Source organism: Crotalus tigris, unplaced genomic scaffold (genome assembly GCF_016545835.1).
Source record: "Crotalus tigris isolate CLP2741 ecotype Arizona unplaced genomic scaffold, ASM1654583v1 scf7180000017771.5222438, whole genome shotgun sequence".
Lineage (NCBI taxonomy): Eukaryota > Metazoa > Chordata > Lepidosauria > Squamata > Viperidae > Crotalus > Crotalus tigris.
The window spans coordinates 3,083,155-3,098,886 of NW_024096622.1; the positions used below are offsets into that span (position 1 = coordinate 3,083,155).

Genomic DNA, 15,732 nt, shown 5'->3' on the forward strand with positions numbered 1-15,732 from the left:
GGGGCAAGGAAGTCTGTGAGATATATATACACACATTTTCATATAAAAAAACCATGTCAGCAAAATAATAACAGGGATCACTTTAAAAACAAGCCAGCTTCTAGAGATTTTTAGAAAGTGAAGTTGGATTAATTTCAGAGAGTTCCCAAGCAAGAAGGCCATTGCTGAAACAGCACTGTTTCCAATGGACAGAACAAACTTAGAACACAAAGATCAATTCGTGTGGTGAGACAATAAAGCAAAAATATACATTAAATAGGCTATGTAAGCCTTTAATTATCAAATCAATTATGCTAATTAACAAATATAGTGCTATTATAATCTACTACCAATATGGTAGGCTTATTTCAGTTCATTCCCAAAATTATAGGAGCAGTTCCCAATTTAATAATTTTAAAGTTCTAAACAAAAATAGTATTACAAAGAACATGTTTTAAAGTTATCTTAGTAACTTGTAACAACCAACTAAAAGTTATTACAGTACATAACTCAGACCATTCTTACTTTAAGTTCATATTTAATCAAAAGTTCATATTTAATTAAAAATGCTTCAAAACTGTTTTGGCTATTGCTGATACATGCAAGTCTAGCATAATGCCAGTAATTGATGTTCTAGGAAAATACAATTCTTGTCTAGAGGAAAGGTGATATCACTTTCAAATCTTCCCACCATTAATATCTCACCCAGTCTGAATTTAACTTCATTTATTCTCAACCTGTCTTTTATCTTAAACTGAAATATAAACATCAGGTGTGCCCAGCATACTACTATTAACTCACACATCTATGAATAAAATACATTCTAAAGTAATGTTTTCCAACAAGCACCTCTCAAACAGTAGAGCATGTTGGGCCAGTGCGTCTGCATGTTGGATGGAAGACAGTAGCTACTACTTATACTCTCATGGCCTTAATGTGAAAAACAAGAAAATAAAGGGCTTACCCCATGACTTCCTATAGACAAAACACTAAAATCATTCAGAATATTGCTTCATTGCAACATGGAACTCTCATTCTAAGTTTTGTCAAAATGTCAACATTTGAAATTTTCCATATGGGGCTCTAACATCCATAATAGCCAAGGATTCCCTCTAAAAGTATCAAATAACCTGAGTATGGTCCATATATCTATGTTATTTAATATGGCATGCTAACACTATACATTTATCATTCTTACTTGTACATTCCAGAGCCAAAGCTCAGAGCAGTCATCTGGACCACAGGCAACCAGGTAGTTGTCATCAGGACTCCAAGCGATATAAGAGACACCATATGCATGACCTTCCAATGTCTTGAGCAATTTTAGTTGATGTGTATCCTTTAAAAACAGGAAATATAAACATTTAAGTAATTTAATTGGTTGGTAAGCCTTTTATATAGCTTAAGTAGCTTATCTAAAAGAGTAATTTATTCTCATAATCCCACAAAACATTTAGCAAAGCAACGTATTAGGAAGTAGAATTCAGAAATGTTGTTTTTAATGTTCACTTATCTAAAAAAAAAAAAAAAAAAAGAGTTGACACAAACTCATTTTTTCCTATCTAGAAGTCCAGAAGTCTGGAAAGGCTACACTGGGAAAAACCAAAAATGAGGTAACCAGTAACTCTCTTAAAAATGTCAGTGGCTTTTCTCAACACTAATTCATGCAAAGCAAAATATTCTCAAATAGATTAAAATAGTACTGTGATGGAAAAAGAAACATTAAAGAAAATAAGCTATAGAGCACCAAACAAAAACAACCACTCTCAAACAACCATAACAAAAAGGGAAAATTCTATCTGTCTAATCTGCATAATTACAACAGAAGAAGTAATAGCTTTAGAAACATTTTTTAATAAAATATACATGAGAAAAATGATTTTTTGCTTACTCTGGGTCCCATTTGTATATGCATAAATACGTAGCTTTGTATAATTTTCATTAATAAATAAAAAGTATGTTTGACTCATTTGGTTAATTGGTTCTCTTTACCTAGTTTCAGGACTTGTGTGGAAAACAGTTAACATTTAGGTTCACATTAATGCAGAAATGTTGAAAATTCAAAAGCATTCACAAACTTTTAAGCACCACTGTATATTTAAACTTTAAGCTTTTTTAATTTTAAAATGTTAAATTTCTTCATATATTAATTATTAATGGAACATATTTACTGTAACTACTAAATGAACATGCACACGTAAAATTAAAAGGAGTAACACAAGTTTTGGAATACTGAAAAAAGAACTAGAGGAAAATAAGACAAATAGGAGATTACCTTACTTTCAACACTCATCAATCCAATGTAAGCCTAAAAATACTTTTTTCAGAACATTTTAAACTGTTACAGATGTTAATTAACTGTATATATTCTAAGCAATTTACTCAACCACAATTTGAGATGTATTTTTTGTGAACTGCAATATTTGCAATAGAATTGAACTTATTATATTTGGATATTCCTGACTACGTCAAGTCTTTATTTCAATAATTTAGTGGGAATATTACTATTGCAGCTATTAAATAAGTGGAAGGCTTCTGCAAAGCACCTAGTGAAAACTGGAAGACAGCTATTTTTTTCCTATCTATGTTTTTTTTTGGCTTCTGACATTGGTCACCAAATCACAAACAATGCTCGTGTTCTTATTCTTATACAAGAAATTGAGACAGAATATTGCAGTTATTTAAATTGCAGCTAATTTGCATATCTTTTGTTGGACTATACTTTCTATAAAAAAGCAGATAAATTAAACAAGAGATAAAAGGCTTAAGGCAAAAATGCATGCAAACAGACCATGCCAAGATATTTAAAAATGACATAGTAATTGGAAATCAAACTGAGAGGGGAAAAAAGCATTTAATTTTATGGAAACAGAATGATACTTACAGAGTCCACCTGCCATATAATAACAGTTGTATCCTTGGATCCTGTTGCTAGTTTAGTGCCATCATTGGCGAATTTACAGAACCATACTTCATTACAGTGCTCTGTAAGTATCTGCTGAGTATAACATGGAAAATGTTTCCTAAAAAACAAACCAATGGTTACGTAGTAATCAGTTTTATTGAACTAATATACAATGGAAACCAAGAGTTTGTGAACTTTTAGAACAATCTATCATCTTGCAGACTGAAACCTACAAACTGAACTGAATTTCTTATTAATCAGTAAAAAGAGTTTAATTAAACAAACAATGCATAAGAAAGCATATGGTATCATATCTCCACTGAACATACTAAGCCAACTTCATAATCTTTGTTGAAAAAAGTATGCAATGCATCAGATTTAATAACTGGTGGCATTTCCTTTAGCAATAATGACTTCAGCCCAATGTTTCTTGTACCAACTTAACAATCTTGCACATCATTTTGGAAGTACATTTTTATTGTTTTTAAAATGATTTTTATTGTTTTGTTTTTATAGTTTTGGAATTGTAAGCCACCCACAGTCATTGATTGAGATAAATATATTGCCCATTATTAGGCTATCTTGCATAAACTGTCCACTTAAAGTAAGGCCACAATTTCATGTCTATGTGTGTATGTGTGTGTTTAATGAGGAAGCTATTCAAAATCACATCTGATTAGAAGTTTGATTAGAAGTTTGTTGTATGATGCTCGAAGTCATTGTTCTAGTTGGATGGCCCTATAAATCTAATCAATCAATATCACTGAACCACTTGAGAGCTGATTATATTAGAATTTTACATGTTTTTCCCATAATAGTGAATATCAATTCAATGTGTTCAGTGAAGATATAATATTATTGTATTCTATATTTGTTTAATTAACATCTCTCTTTTGGGCTTAGATGACGCTTTGATTACACTGTAGGCCAAATACTACAGGATTGCAGATAGTACTAAAGGTTCACAAATATTCTGTCACCATTATAAATATCCATATCAGCATCAGGAAAATGATTACTAGAGTATACACAAAAAAGAAAAACACATTATAAATGCTTCTTATCAAATGTACAGTTTTCCTATCTCCTATCTTATTTTTTTCCTACTTGTCATACTATTTCTTTGTGCAGAGATGGATATGGGGACTACCAAATATGACCAGGATCCAAAGGGATATGAAACTTTAGTTGTTTCAAAGACAGTTCCCATGATGCAAAATAAATTAGTTTTAAAATATAACCAACTTTCAAAATCAGTTGGTGAAAATGCATATGAGTATATTATTATAAACCTTCCTATCCTCACCTCACGTCATGACTCCTGACATGAGCTCTGAATCAACACCTTGAAAATATGAAGACAAGTATGGCCTCATTTTTGATCAGCAGGGTTGTCCAATGCATTTGAAAGAACACTTTGCAAACCATGTTGGCATGAATAAAACACCCTTCCTTGAAGCACTGAGGCAGCTGCATGGTCCAGAAAGGCTGAAGCAACAACTCTGGGGGCTTTCTTAAATTGTCTGTGCATGTCTGTCAATGCAATTGCTGAAACTACAAAACAAAGCAATTGTGCATGCAGCTATGACCAGAGAAAAGGTCTGATGCTTTGATGTCTACACTTTGCAGAGTGGTCTTTCAAATGTTTTGCATCTCTCTATTGATCAGACTCAAGCCTCACTGCAAAACTAGCTTCAAAGATTTATTTTTATAATTTTTCAGATTTATAGAAAGAATTCTTAAATATATTTTAAAAATTAAGAATTTCTGAAATAAAGCCTTGTCCTCCAAGCTTCATTTCTAGTTTACCACTTTAAAGTCTGGTAGAGGAATTTATTCTTGCAATCCTGCATACAGCAAGGCTGCCTGGATCTTCCTGAGTTCAATAGGATTTAACATAATGCATAATAAATGTTAACTGTCATTCATGTTACCATTCTCCTTTTTTAAAAAACTGAAATCTTTTTCTGCAGTCTTTGTCATATTGTTTGATGGAAGTAAGCTCCATTAAGTGAAACTTGCTTCTAACTTAATATTACAGGAGACCACTATTGTCCAAAAGGCAGAATTCAGACATGCTCAACTACTTCAGATAAATGTGGTTAACAAATATCTTATGGTCAGTAAATCAGGATATAAAGCCTATATAATTCTACATCTTGATTATTATTGTGTTTTCAAGCTGATCCTTAATACATTTGTAAAAATGCAATATTCTTCAAGAAGTAAACTGGCTAGGTAAAATATTTTCCCTCCACTTATTACATACTTAAATAAAAATATACAATATTTAATTTTTAAATTGTTGAATATAAATTAAAACACTAAAACTAATTTTTTATATTCTTGTTAGCCACCATGAATACTTATTTGTATAAAGCATAAAATCAACTATCACAAGTTAATTACTTTTAATTGTTTAAAATTAAAAGTAATTTTGTTTCATTAAAAGATATTACCATTGCCCTTAAAATAAAAAAAATCTCTTACCTATTACAAACATGGTCTATGAGTAGTGATACAGATTCTAGATTATTATCAAGTTTAGTATTGTGATAGAGGCACCGGTCCCGTTGTAGCTCTACGGCTTGACGTAGCAGATTCTGCAGACGCCTTGGGGGGAGCATCACTGATGGGGGTAGGTAAGCTTAAATAAATAAAAAGGCAATTTCAGTGCAATCAATTCATTAAAAAAAATAAATTTGTGAAGTACATTTTCCATATATGTGTCTAACTTATTTAAACCAAAGACTCCTAGGTAACAAATGAAATATTATCATTCTGTGAGTAAGGTTCTGTTCACGTAATGGCATTTTCTTCTTCACTGCACCCTTTAGTCTCTAATACATCCCAATCTGCCCAAAAATCTACCAACTCTCCAAAACAGATTTAGGGATTGTAAAAGTGGGAATATCTCAGAGAAGCAAAAGTATGCATTTCTCCATTCTACTGGAAAAAATAGCCCCTAATTTGATAGCATAGCACCTAGTTAGTTCTACTCTGTCTTTATGAGTACTGAAGTGAAAACTGCCTAACAAGCAGCCCAGCCCAAGAATGATGTAGATTAGAACCATCCATTCAAAGCTCAGTTCTTCATTTGCACACACTAAGTCAGAATCTTGCTAAACTAAATCTATATAATTCTCATTTAACAGATATACTTTGGGAGATTTTAGGGAATAACTATCCTCACTCTCTTCCTCTTTCTCTGATCCAGCTCTAGACTGCGTTGCCTCGTTTTGTCCCCCCCCCCCCCCGGAATATGCTTCCTCCTTCCTGGGAAACTGCCACTTCACTGTAGTCTATCAAGCCACCTCCCCCTTCACAGGTACAAACCATCTCGTGAATTTATACTTTCAGATCAAAATTTGTCTGTTCAGAATGAAATATCCTGGAAATCTAAACAGGGATATATGTGTCCTTTTGAAAACAATTTTTTCTTACTTTGGAGCTTGTCCAAAAGTTTAGATCTAGACGTTGTTCCTTTCCCTTCCCATTCTGCTTTAGTGCGTAAGTCTTCTGGATGACTACACATCAGATATCTATATATTGAAAAGAAACACAAGGATTAAGCATTCTGGAACTACATACTGAATTTATATGAACAAATGCTCAAGAGACTGATTTAGCTAAGGAGCTGTTTAACACAGGAGTCTGAATCCTAAGCACACTTTAATATATGAGGAAAAAGTTTAATCTGCAATGTTCAAATACATTTATCGCTTAAGTAGCTGTTTAAAGTATTTTAAAAATATAGAACTCAAAGGGGGTTCAAGTATGCAATCAATGTGAATGATCCAAACAAGGGCCTCCTGGTCTAGGAAGGTGCACAACATGAAGCTGAGCAAATCCCAGCCACCACCATCCCCAGCCACAACTGCCACCTGCACCTCAAGCAGAAATCATAAATCCCGGAGGTCCCCCAGATTACTCATGTGCAACCATGATAAACCCCTGAATATTGAGGAGCCCCCTACCCATAGCCATTCTGTCTCTTCAAGGTTCAGCTGAAGCCTGTTCTTCCCCATCCAAGCACCACAAAAGAACATTCACAGCATTACTTAATTCACCCAGGATGAAGATGTATAATTGAGTACTATCAGCATACTGATGATACCTCATCTTGTTATGATGGTTGATCTCTCCTAGTGGTTTCATGTACATGGAAATGGAGAGAGCATTGCATATAGCAGAATCCCACAAAAAAGCTGTGGGCTGGACTTCTTTCACCCTATCAATACACCTGGGACTAGTTTCGGAGGAAGGAGGTGAACTAGCACAAAGTTGTGGCCCCCACTTCCAATTCCCTAAATTGGACCAAAGATACCATGGTTTATGGTATCAAAAGATGTCAAAAATAGCAAGGATGGGTGCACAACCCCCATCCCACTCTTGCCAGAAATCATCCAAAAGTGTGACCAATGCTGTTTCTGTCCCATATCCCAGCCTGAAATCAATTGAAAGGAATCCAGACAATCTGTTTCATGTAGGATCCTCTAGATTTGCAAGGCTATCACCTTTTCAACCACCTTCCCTAAAAAGGTGGAAGGTGGACAAAAGTTATCCAGAATGGTAAATCCAGTGGTGGCTTCTTGAGAAGAGGGCACATTAGTGCCTCTTTAAAAGAAGCTGGAAACACTCCCTCCATCAAGGATAAATTCACCATCACTTGGAAACTGTGACCTCCTAAGCAGCCTCGGCCAGCCAAGAGGGACATGGATCTAATTCACCAGAGGCACTATACTCCAAAAGGCCCTGCCTATTTTCTTGGGTGCAACAGAATCAAATTGTTTCCAAATAACAGGGTAAGTTCACTTCCTAGGCATCTCCACAAACTTGCCCTATGCTGTGCATTCAACTATGCAGATCTAAATTCAAGTATGCATAAAATTTCAGTCTAAAACACTTACCCACTAAGGATGTGAATGCGCTCAGTGTTGTACTTCAGCGGTGTCAACTCACCACGCAGAACTTGAAGTGCCTCCAAAACTTTACCATCCTCCAGATATTCTAGATATTTTTGTTGCAGCAGCAAAAACTTCATCTTCTGACATGACAAAAAGCAGATAATCAGGTGGGAAGAAAAGGCTGACTGAAATTTCAGAAAACATTTCAACCTAAATAAGATATATCTAAACAAGATACACTTTTACTTTGCCCTTTAAAAATAGAAATAGGTACACTTTCATGACAAATAGGTGGTTTGAAAAGATGCACTGATTTATAGTTATATTTGTTAGATGTCATTCAAATTAAAGAGTGATGGGAGCCTGAATTATCTTTGTCCAATTTCTAACTATCTATGACCAATAATATTTATTGACTCATATTGCACGTTCCTCTGCAATCTGATCTTAATGCAAGCTCATTTTAGAATATTACCAATAAGCATAAAATCAGATTTCAGGGAAAAGATGTGGTAACTGAAGCCATCTATGTCAAAATTGAACAGCCCTCTCTCAACAGAGGGGGAGGGATATGACATCATCTATCTCCAGTCTACAACACAGTCCTCTCAACAGTTCCAAGAATGGCTGCACACCCATTTACACTATGCAGGTGCCCCTGACAACGCAAATAAGCTTCCAGGGGCTTCAAGGCCTTGCTAAAAGAATGCAAATAACCAACTGTCTGCAAGGAGTATAAATCCTGCCATTCCCCGCCATCCAGTTAGAGCTGAAGAAGCTTCTTGGATGAGAAAAACAAGAAAATCCAATTGCCTCGTGAAAAAAGCACCTTTGATAATGAAAGTTACTAAATCAGTAAAACAAAACAAGTCTCCAGATCCTGCCTCAGTCGCATTGTTAGATCCTCTTAGCTACTGGGAAGCCAGAAAGACAACAGCAGCAGCAACACATAACTTCAGCATAATTTTCTCTTGTTTCATGATGTAATTGCTTTATGAATGAAAAAAGGCTCAGAGATATCTGCATCCATTTTGTTACAAAAAACCATAACCGATGGGGTAAAATTTTTACACATCACTCTTTCATACCTCAGTATTGATAAGGAACCCGTGCCTTTAAATGTGCATTTTTTCCTCCTCCAAACACGAATGCACATACAAAAGAAAGTTTCTAAATGATGAGAAACAGTATGTCTTCAAAAGCCAAGTTTCTCTTATTTCAGTCACATTTACAGTATATTTTTATAATGGAAACATACATAGCTTTTGCCCAAACCTATGCAAATTTGTATGGAAGGCCTATACAGTGCTTTGAATTCCAAATGAAACTTGTAAAAAACAGAAAAAAGGTTGTTTTAATGAGTTGAAGACTAGTTCATTTTCTCGCATGTTCCTAAGCAGTCATTTGGAATTGAATACTAAGTGTTACATAGCCCTAATAATAATGCAGCATATTATTTGCTTCTAAATGCACGCAGTTGAAAACACCAAAATCTTGCAGCTCCTCAATCACCAGATATAACTCTTTATTAAATGAAAAGGAATTAACTCTGATACATAAAGAAACTTTATTCTGAAAAAAAATCCGTATCAGGAGTATTAGATCCTGTATCAAGGTTATGGCTAAATCTTGGAAATGTAAATGATCTCTAAACTCAAATATAAGTCACTGCTGAGTAATCATAAGCAGACTCTTATTTCAAAGCAACTGTGTGCTAAGTTTGGAAAAGGCATGTTACTCTAACATTCAAAAACTCATATGATCAGGAAGTTTTCTTTTTGTGAATGTCTGTTAATAAATACTAGTTCATTACTAACTCAAAAGAAAATTAGCACATTACATTCCATACCTGAGAAAGTGTAATCACTCTAACTCACCGTATGATAATTTTGATACATGAAACAGTATTAACATCTACACATTTTCATCCCCCATATTTCAACCAATTTCTACTAACTACGACTATATAAGCCATGTCACAATTTTAGATTTCCCCCCATTTTTTATTGTTCTCCCTATCTCAGCTTTTGCTTTGTTCGCCATCTTGCCATCTAACCACTTTACAAGTCCAATAAATAATTTTCCTTAGCCTGCTTGAGTACTTGTGTAAACTCTGGGACCAGAAGTTTATAATATGCCCCTTGACAGCATTAAAGCTTTTAATTATTTGTAAGTAAAGTTTTAATTGCTAAAACAATCACTTTGTACATTTGTTTAGGAAGAACACAAATTATAAACAGGAAACAATAATATGACTTGAAATCCACTAATTCCAGCTACATGGGAGAAACCTGTATAACAACATTCCAAGGAGATGTAGCAATACGGTGGTAATAATAGTAATATATGTCTCCATGTGACTCATACCAGACTCTTTCCTTTCACATGATCACAAGTTTAAATGTTGTAAAAATTAAAATCTTGTACAAATGACTTTAACTATATCATCTATTGTATCAGTGATACCTTGATACTCGTCGGTAATTCATTCCGGAAGACGTGACGAATACTAAAAATGACGGGTACCAGGAAAACCACATGACTTACCATGTGACCCACTGTTTTGGCCAGAAGAAATAGCATGTCACGAGGCAGCCGATATCAGCAAGTTCTTCCTTATGCGTCAAGTGTCGGGACAAGATTTCTGCTTCAAAACATGCTGAATACCAATCTGACGAGTTTTGAAGCAGCTGAGTGTCAAAGTATGCCTGTATTATAATGGTTGTGAGGTGCTATTCTAAAATGGTAAAATGTCTCAATATTAGAAATGGAGTAAAACTGCTTGTGAATGACAATGGCTTCCGTGCTTTCCACAAGGAATGAAGAACTGTACAATACTATGTATTTCATATAAATATTTACCTGAAGCTATAGGTAGGTTCTCAGTTAACCACCATTTATTTTTCAACCATTCAAACTTACGACAGTGCTGAATAAGTTGTAGTTACAAGCTATCATCATACTTACGTAAACTACAGCATCCCCACAGTTACATGATCACGATCTAGATACCTAGTTTGCAACTAAAATGTTGCAATATCCTGCAGTCATGTGTGATCATCATTTGTGGCCTTTTTCACTGGTTTCCGACAAACAAAATCAATGGGGAAGCCAGCAGGTTGCATAAAGCAACCACGTTATGTTCTTATTTAATGACTGCAATGGTCACTTAACGTCAACAACTGGAAGTGCAGAATTTCTATTGTTAAGCTGTGACATTATGTGACATCATGTTTTACGACCACATAGTTTGGTGACAGAAATTACATAATCTCAATTTACCATTGTTATGTGAGGATTATCTATATATAGTATATGGTTTATATTTTAATGAATTCTTGTTCTACAGTTTATATAGAAATCTGTACTAAGAATTTTTACAGTTTCTATAAAAAGTATGATTTTTTTTAAACCTTTGGGTATACTATATTTGCACCTAGTTTTTCTACTTTGGAGAATTATTTACACCTTTTTAATGAAAGACACACAAATAAATATTTGATTGTTAAGTTTAATATTTTATGATAAATTCAGTATCAATTATAAATCATGTTTGATTTTATAGTCCTAGCACAGAATACCATATATGATCTAATATGAATAATGTAATTTAAAAATTATCTAATGCATCACAACATACCTTTACAATTAATAGTGATATAAAAACATGGCCTCCACCAGGAAACCAAATATTTAGAAAAGCAGAGCTATAATTGTCAGGCTGGAGAAATTTCATTCTGAAAAGTGCTTAAGATAGTAATCTAGAAACTGGGCGACCTGATTTCTAGGACTGTACTGCCTTTGCTGTACAGCTAGCTGGGGAATCTTGGATCAGCCACTTTCTCTCAGCCTTAGGAGGCAATGGCCAAACACTCCTGAAAAATGTTGCCAAGAAAACTGCAGTGTTTTGTCCAGGCAGACTCTGTACAACATGATTAAATGGAAGAAAAAAACGTATTTCACACATCAACTAGAACAGACTTGAATCCTAACAACTTGTCCCAAATCTTTTATAAAGCTTGCTTCTCTTTACGGAAATATGGTAAAGTAGCAATCTAACAGCTAGGTCACAAAGATAAAAAAAAAAATGGATTGGTTCACAAACTACATCAGCTGGCAATACAATGCAGAAAGTAGAAGTTAACAGACTGTATTGTTATTGTCCGTGTTAAAATATCGCTTGAAACATTCTTTTTAGTACAAACCACCAGAATAAGAGATTAAAAAGTAATAAAAATCATAACAACCCAAATTAAAGCAGAAATGAAAAATATTTCATACAATTTAAGAAAAATAACATGTATTTACTGTAAAAAAAATAGGTACCTTTGGAGTCTGGTAAAATAAAATAATTTGCCCCAAAAGTTGAAAGATCAATAAATCTCAACCTGGAAAATTCCACATTGTTAAGTGGAAACAAAGAAATCTGATTAGATTTAGTAATTTCTTAAGGCTCTTTACTCTGAAACTTTTAAAATTTACTTTTCATTTAATCTGGAGAGCATGTGGACATTTTTCTATATATGTTACAGTTGCCATGTTGTCTACTGGTATCATGATTAAGCCAGACAAAATTTTATTATACTGTCTGAGAAAATATTCCAAAACATAAATTAAAAGACTTATTTAGGATTGAGATTCCTAAAGTGGTACTCAGAAGTACCAATGTCAATACAGACAACTTGTTTGGTACCTGGCAGGTCCTTTCCCTTGCCTATTTTTACCAGTTAAAACAAATATTATTAAAAATGGGAAGTTGTCATGCTGCAAAGACCATGTCCAACACCAACATTTTTTTTTTAAAGAGAATGTCTTTGGATGCCAAATGAGACCCATTAGCTTTTTTAGAAAATAAAATAATGGTGGCTATGTATGGCTTTGCTTGGAAATATGTTCATCAGCCTAGAGAAGGGACAAAAATAAGCAACAGTAGCAGGGGGAAGTCCTAATGAGAAATAGGGACCTACAAGGAAAAAATATCATTATAGATGTGTTTTTTTAATTGGTTGTATCTCCCATAACAGTTCTGTGAACAGGACAGCCATCCAGAAGCCTTTTCTAATAGTACTCCCACATTATCTCAAATTTCCAAACAAAACACTGAAGAATCTTGAAGTAAGAAATATGGTAGCATTGTGTGCATGCCATTTTTTCATTCTATAGGCTCCCCATAGACTTCTGTCACCTATTTTTAAACTTAAACTTCAGGAAAGACTATGCCATTCACTTAAATTTGCACTCATGTAAATTATAGCTTTTTTCCAACTTTCATTTATATGATCAAGTTATTAAACCAAGTCTAAAGTAAATGTTTTTTTTAAAAAAGTTATTTTTTTAATACCACTAATCCAGAATTTTTTAGCTTTAGTTTGTTGAAAAAGTTATAGTAAACTGATTTATACATCATGCTAAACAACAGTTCACACGTTATTCTAAGCCAAAAGCAAACGAAAAGATCATGCTGTTATGCAAGAAGTAGGCCAACATGTTTGTTTATTTAAAATGTGAACACCACCCTTCATAACAAAGCCTTTCCAGGGCAGCTTACAAGGCATTTTAAAATCACAATTAAATATATTACTCATAGTTTCACAAACATTTACATAATGAAACATCTACACTCTGTCTCGTACATAATGGAAAAGAAGATATTAATTGTTCCATTTCAGAATCTCCTAATTATTTGAGACTGCAGACCTCACTAATATATCTTAAATAATGGAAAAGATATTAATTGTTCCATTTCAGAATCTAATTATTTGAGACTGCATACCTCACTAATATATCTTACAACCATATATAAAGAGAAGGAAAATAAATTTTCACTTACAAATCTTTTTCACAATGTAACCTTTTCATCTATCTATTTAAAATAGATAACATATCTGGAAGAATTGTGCTCTTCCTAACAAAATCTCCAGTGCTTACTAAAGAGGCACACTCCACAAGTGAAAATGCTATTATGGAATATAAAAAGCAATTGTTATGATGCACATGTGAATGGACAACTAGAACAAATTACATTTGACAAAGGACTTTTCTGCCCTGCTTCTTTCGCAACTATAACAAACTCTAAACACACTTGCACTGTTTACTTATAAGTCATATCTATGTCTACAACATTTTGTAGAATATCCTAAAACATAAATGTTTTTAAAAATTATTTCAATTGCCCAAATTACTACATCTGAAAGATTAATAGTGGGTTTAGAATATTTTATGGAATTATAAATAGATGACTTATCTACAAGATAGTAAAAAGTTTTCTTTATTTTTTTTTTAAAAATAAGATTAATTTTTTTCTTAGGTTTTTAAAAAGTTCTAAGAGGTAATCATAAATATAATTGATTATACATTCTACTTGCTAGCAGAAATAAAAGTTAATAGATCTGGTAACTGTTCATGCTTTAGAAGTAGAAAAATAGCTTACAGAATGAGGTGACAAAAGAGATTTGTGCAAGAAAGATACATATTTGAGGAAGAAGAGTTTCCATGTAAACAAAATGTGAGCAGAACATTTTCTCACAATTCTGATGATTTGAGGAATATGTTTCTAGTCCTGAGAGTATTTTTTATTTGATTAAAACAGCGGTTCTCAACCTATGGGTCGCGACCCCATTTGGGGTCGATCGACCATTTCACGGGGGTCGCCAAACAAGGCGATCCGCCATTTTTCCTCCTCAGGGGGCGGCGCCGCGCATGTTTGTGTGACGGGGTCGCCGTCACACAAACGTTGAGAACCACTGGATTAAAACCTAATCATGAAAGTAGGTATTAAAGGACCCCCCCCCAAATGTTAAGTGTTTTTTATTTTATTATTTATAACATTTATAATTTTGGAGGTATACAGTTCCTGTGCTTGGGATTAGGTTTGTATTTTGTGTGCTTGCCCTTCCTTGCAAAGCTTGGATGTCCAACTGAAGCATCATTAGAATTGCTCCTGCTTTGAAGATCCTGAAGACAGCATCTATAGCAGGGGTCCTCAACCTTGGCAACTTTAAGACTTGTGCACTTCAACTCCCAGAATTCCTCAGCCAGCAAAGCTGATCTATAGGATATTTTAGATTAGCATGTCATCATGCTCTTTTTCCTGTCACAGGGTGGTTATGTGTCTTTGCAATTTGCATAGCTGAACAAAAATATTTTGGTAGTTTAACACAATTAAATAGGCAGATATCATTCTTACTGTTCTATTTTTATAAGTGCACATATTCAGTACTGCTAAAGAAACAGTTGGTAAACTAACTGCAATAACATGGCTGGATCAGTTGGATCTATCCTCAAAATACAATAGGTCCACCTGCACCATTTTTAATATTATGATCACTGTCTACTATTTCGGAGCTCTTGGACAGTATTGTTTCAACATCACATACGCTATAAGATCTAGCATATCACTTCATTCACAAAAATAAACTCCCATCACACAGAAATAGGCATAAATAGTTTGTAATAAAAACAGCAATAAACTAATGCAAAACAGACTGAACTCTTTCCATATATCTGAGCATGTATCTTTCATTAATATGGTTCAATCACTTCAACCAGGGGACACTCGATCCATTACAGCATTTACAGGAAATAAACTGATGAGTATGTGTTAGTCAATACTAACAATAATTCATTAATTTGGGACTCGTGTACTCATAGAGCAATCTTTCCTATGAAATATCTGCTATATCAGAGAATGCAAACACTGCTATATATTTACAAATATCAGCCCTACAAATAATTTCAAATGTTTACCAGCATTACCATTCATAGCGTAAATGAATCCAAGATAAACTGTTTAAAAGGATCTCAACATACAATGAAGAACTGATTTTACATATTTCTTAGCAAAAGACTTCAATACTCCAAAAACTAAGACAAATGCATTGCAAAACATGTTCACAACAATAATTTGGCAGCAGCTGCTCTAAAGAATGCAGAGGATCCAAA

At 33.9% G+C, this 15,732-nt stretch overlaps 1 protein-coding gene across 3 annotated transcripts in view; it reads right to left on the minus strand.

The window, feature by feature from the left end:
• The window catches only part of WDR26 (WD repeat domain 26), a 38,088-nt gene that overhangs the window by 12,047 nt on the left and 10,309 nt on the right, over positions 1-15,732 (minus strand). For all 3 annotated transcript variants that reach the window (XR_005556471.1, XM_039341699.1, XM_039341700.1), the window contains 5 exons: positions 7,795-7,931; positions 6,329-6,426; positions 5,375-5,531; positions 2,864-3,002; positions 1,178-1,318 (listed from right to left, as the gene is read on the minus strand). Coding sequence is in view for 2 of the 3 variants with exons in the window: in XM_039341699.1 (XP_039197633.1) it covers positions 1,178-1,318; positions 2,864-3,002; positions 5,375-5,531; positions 6,329-6,426; positions 7,795-7,931 (672 nt within the window). In the remaining variant the exon portion in view is untranslated. The remainder of the gene's footprint in view (positions 1-1,177; positions 1,319-2,863; positions 3,003-5,374; positions 5,532-6,328; positions 6,427-7,794; positions 7,932-15,732) is intronic.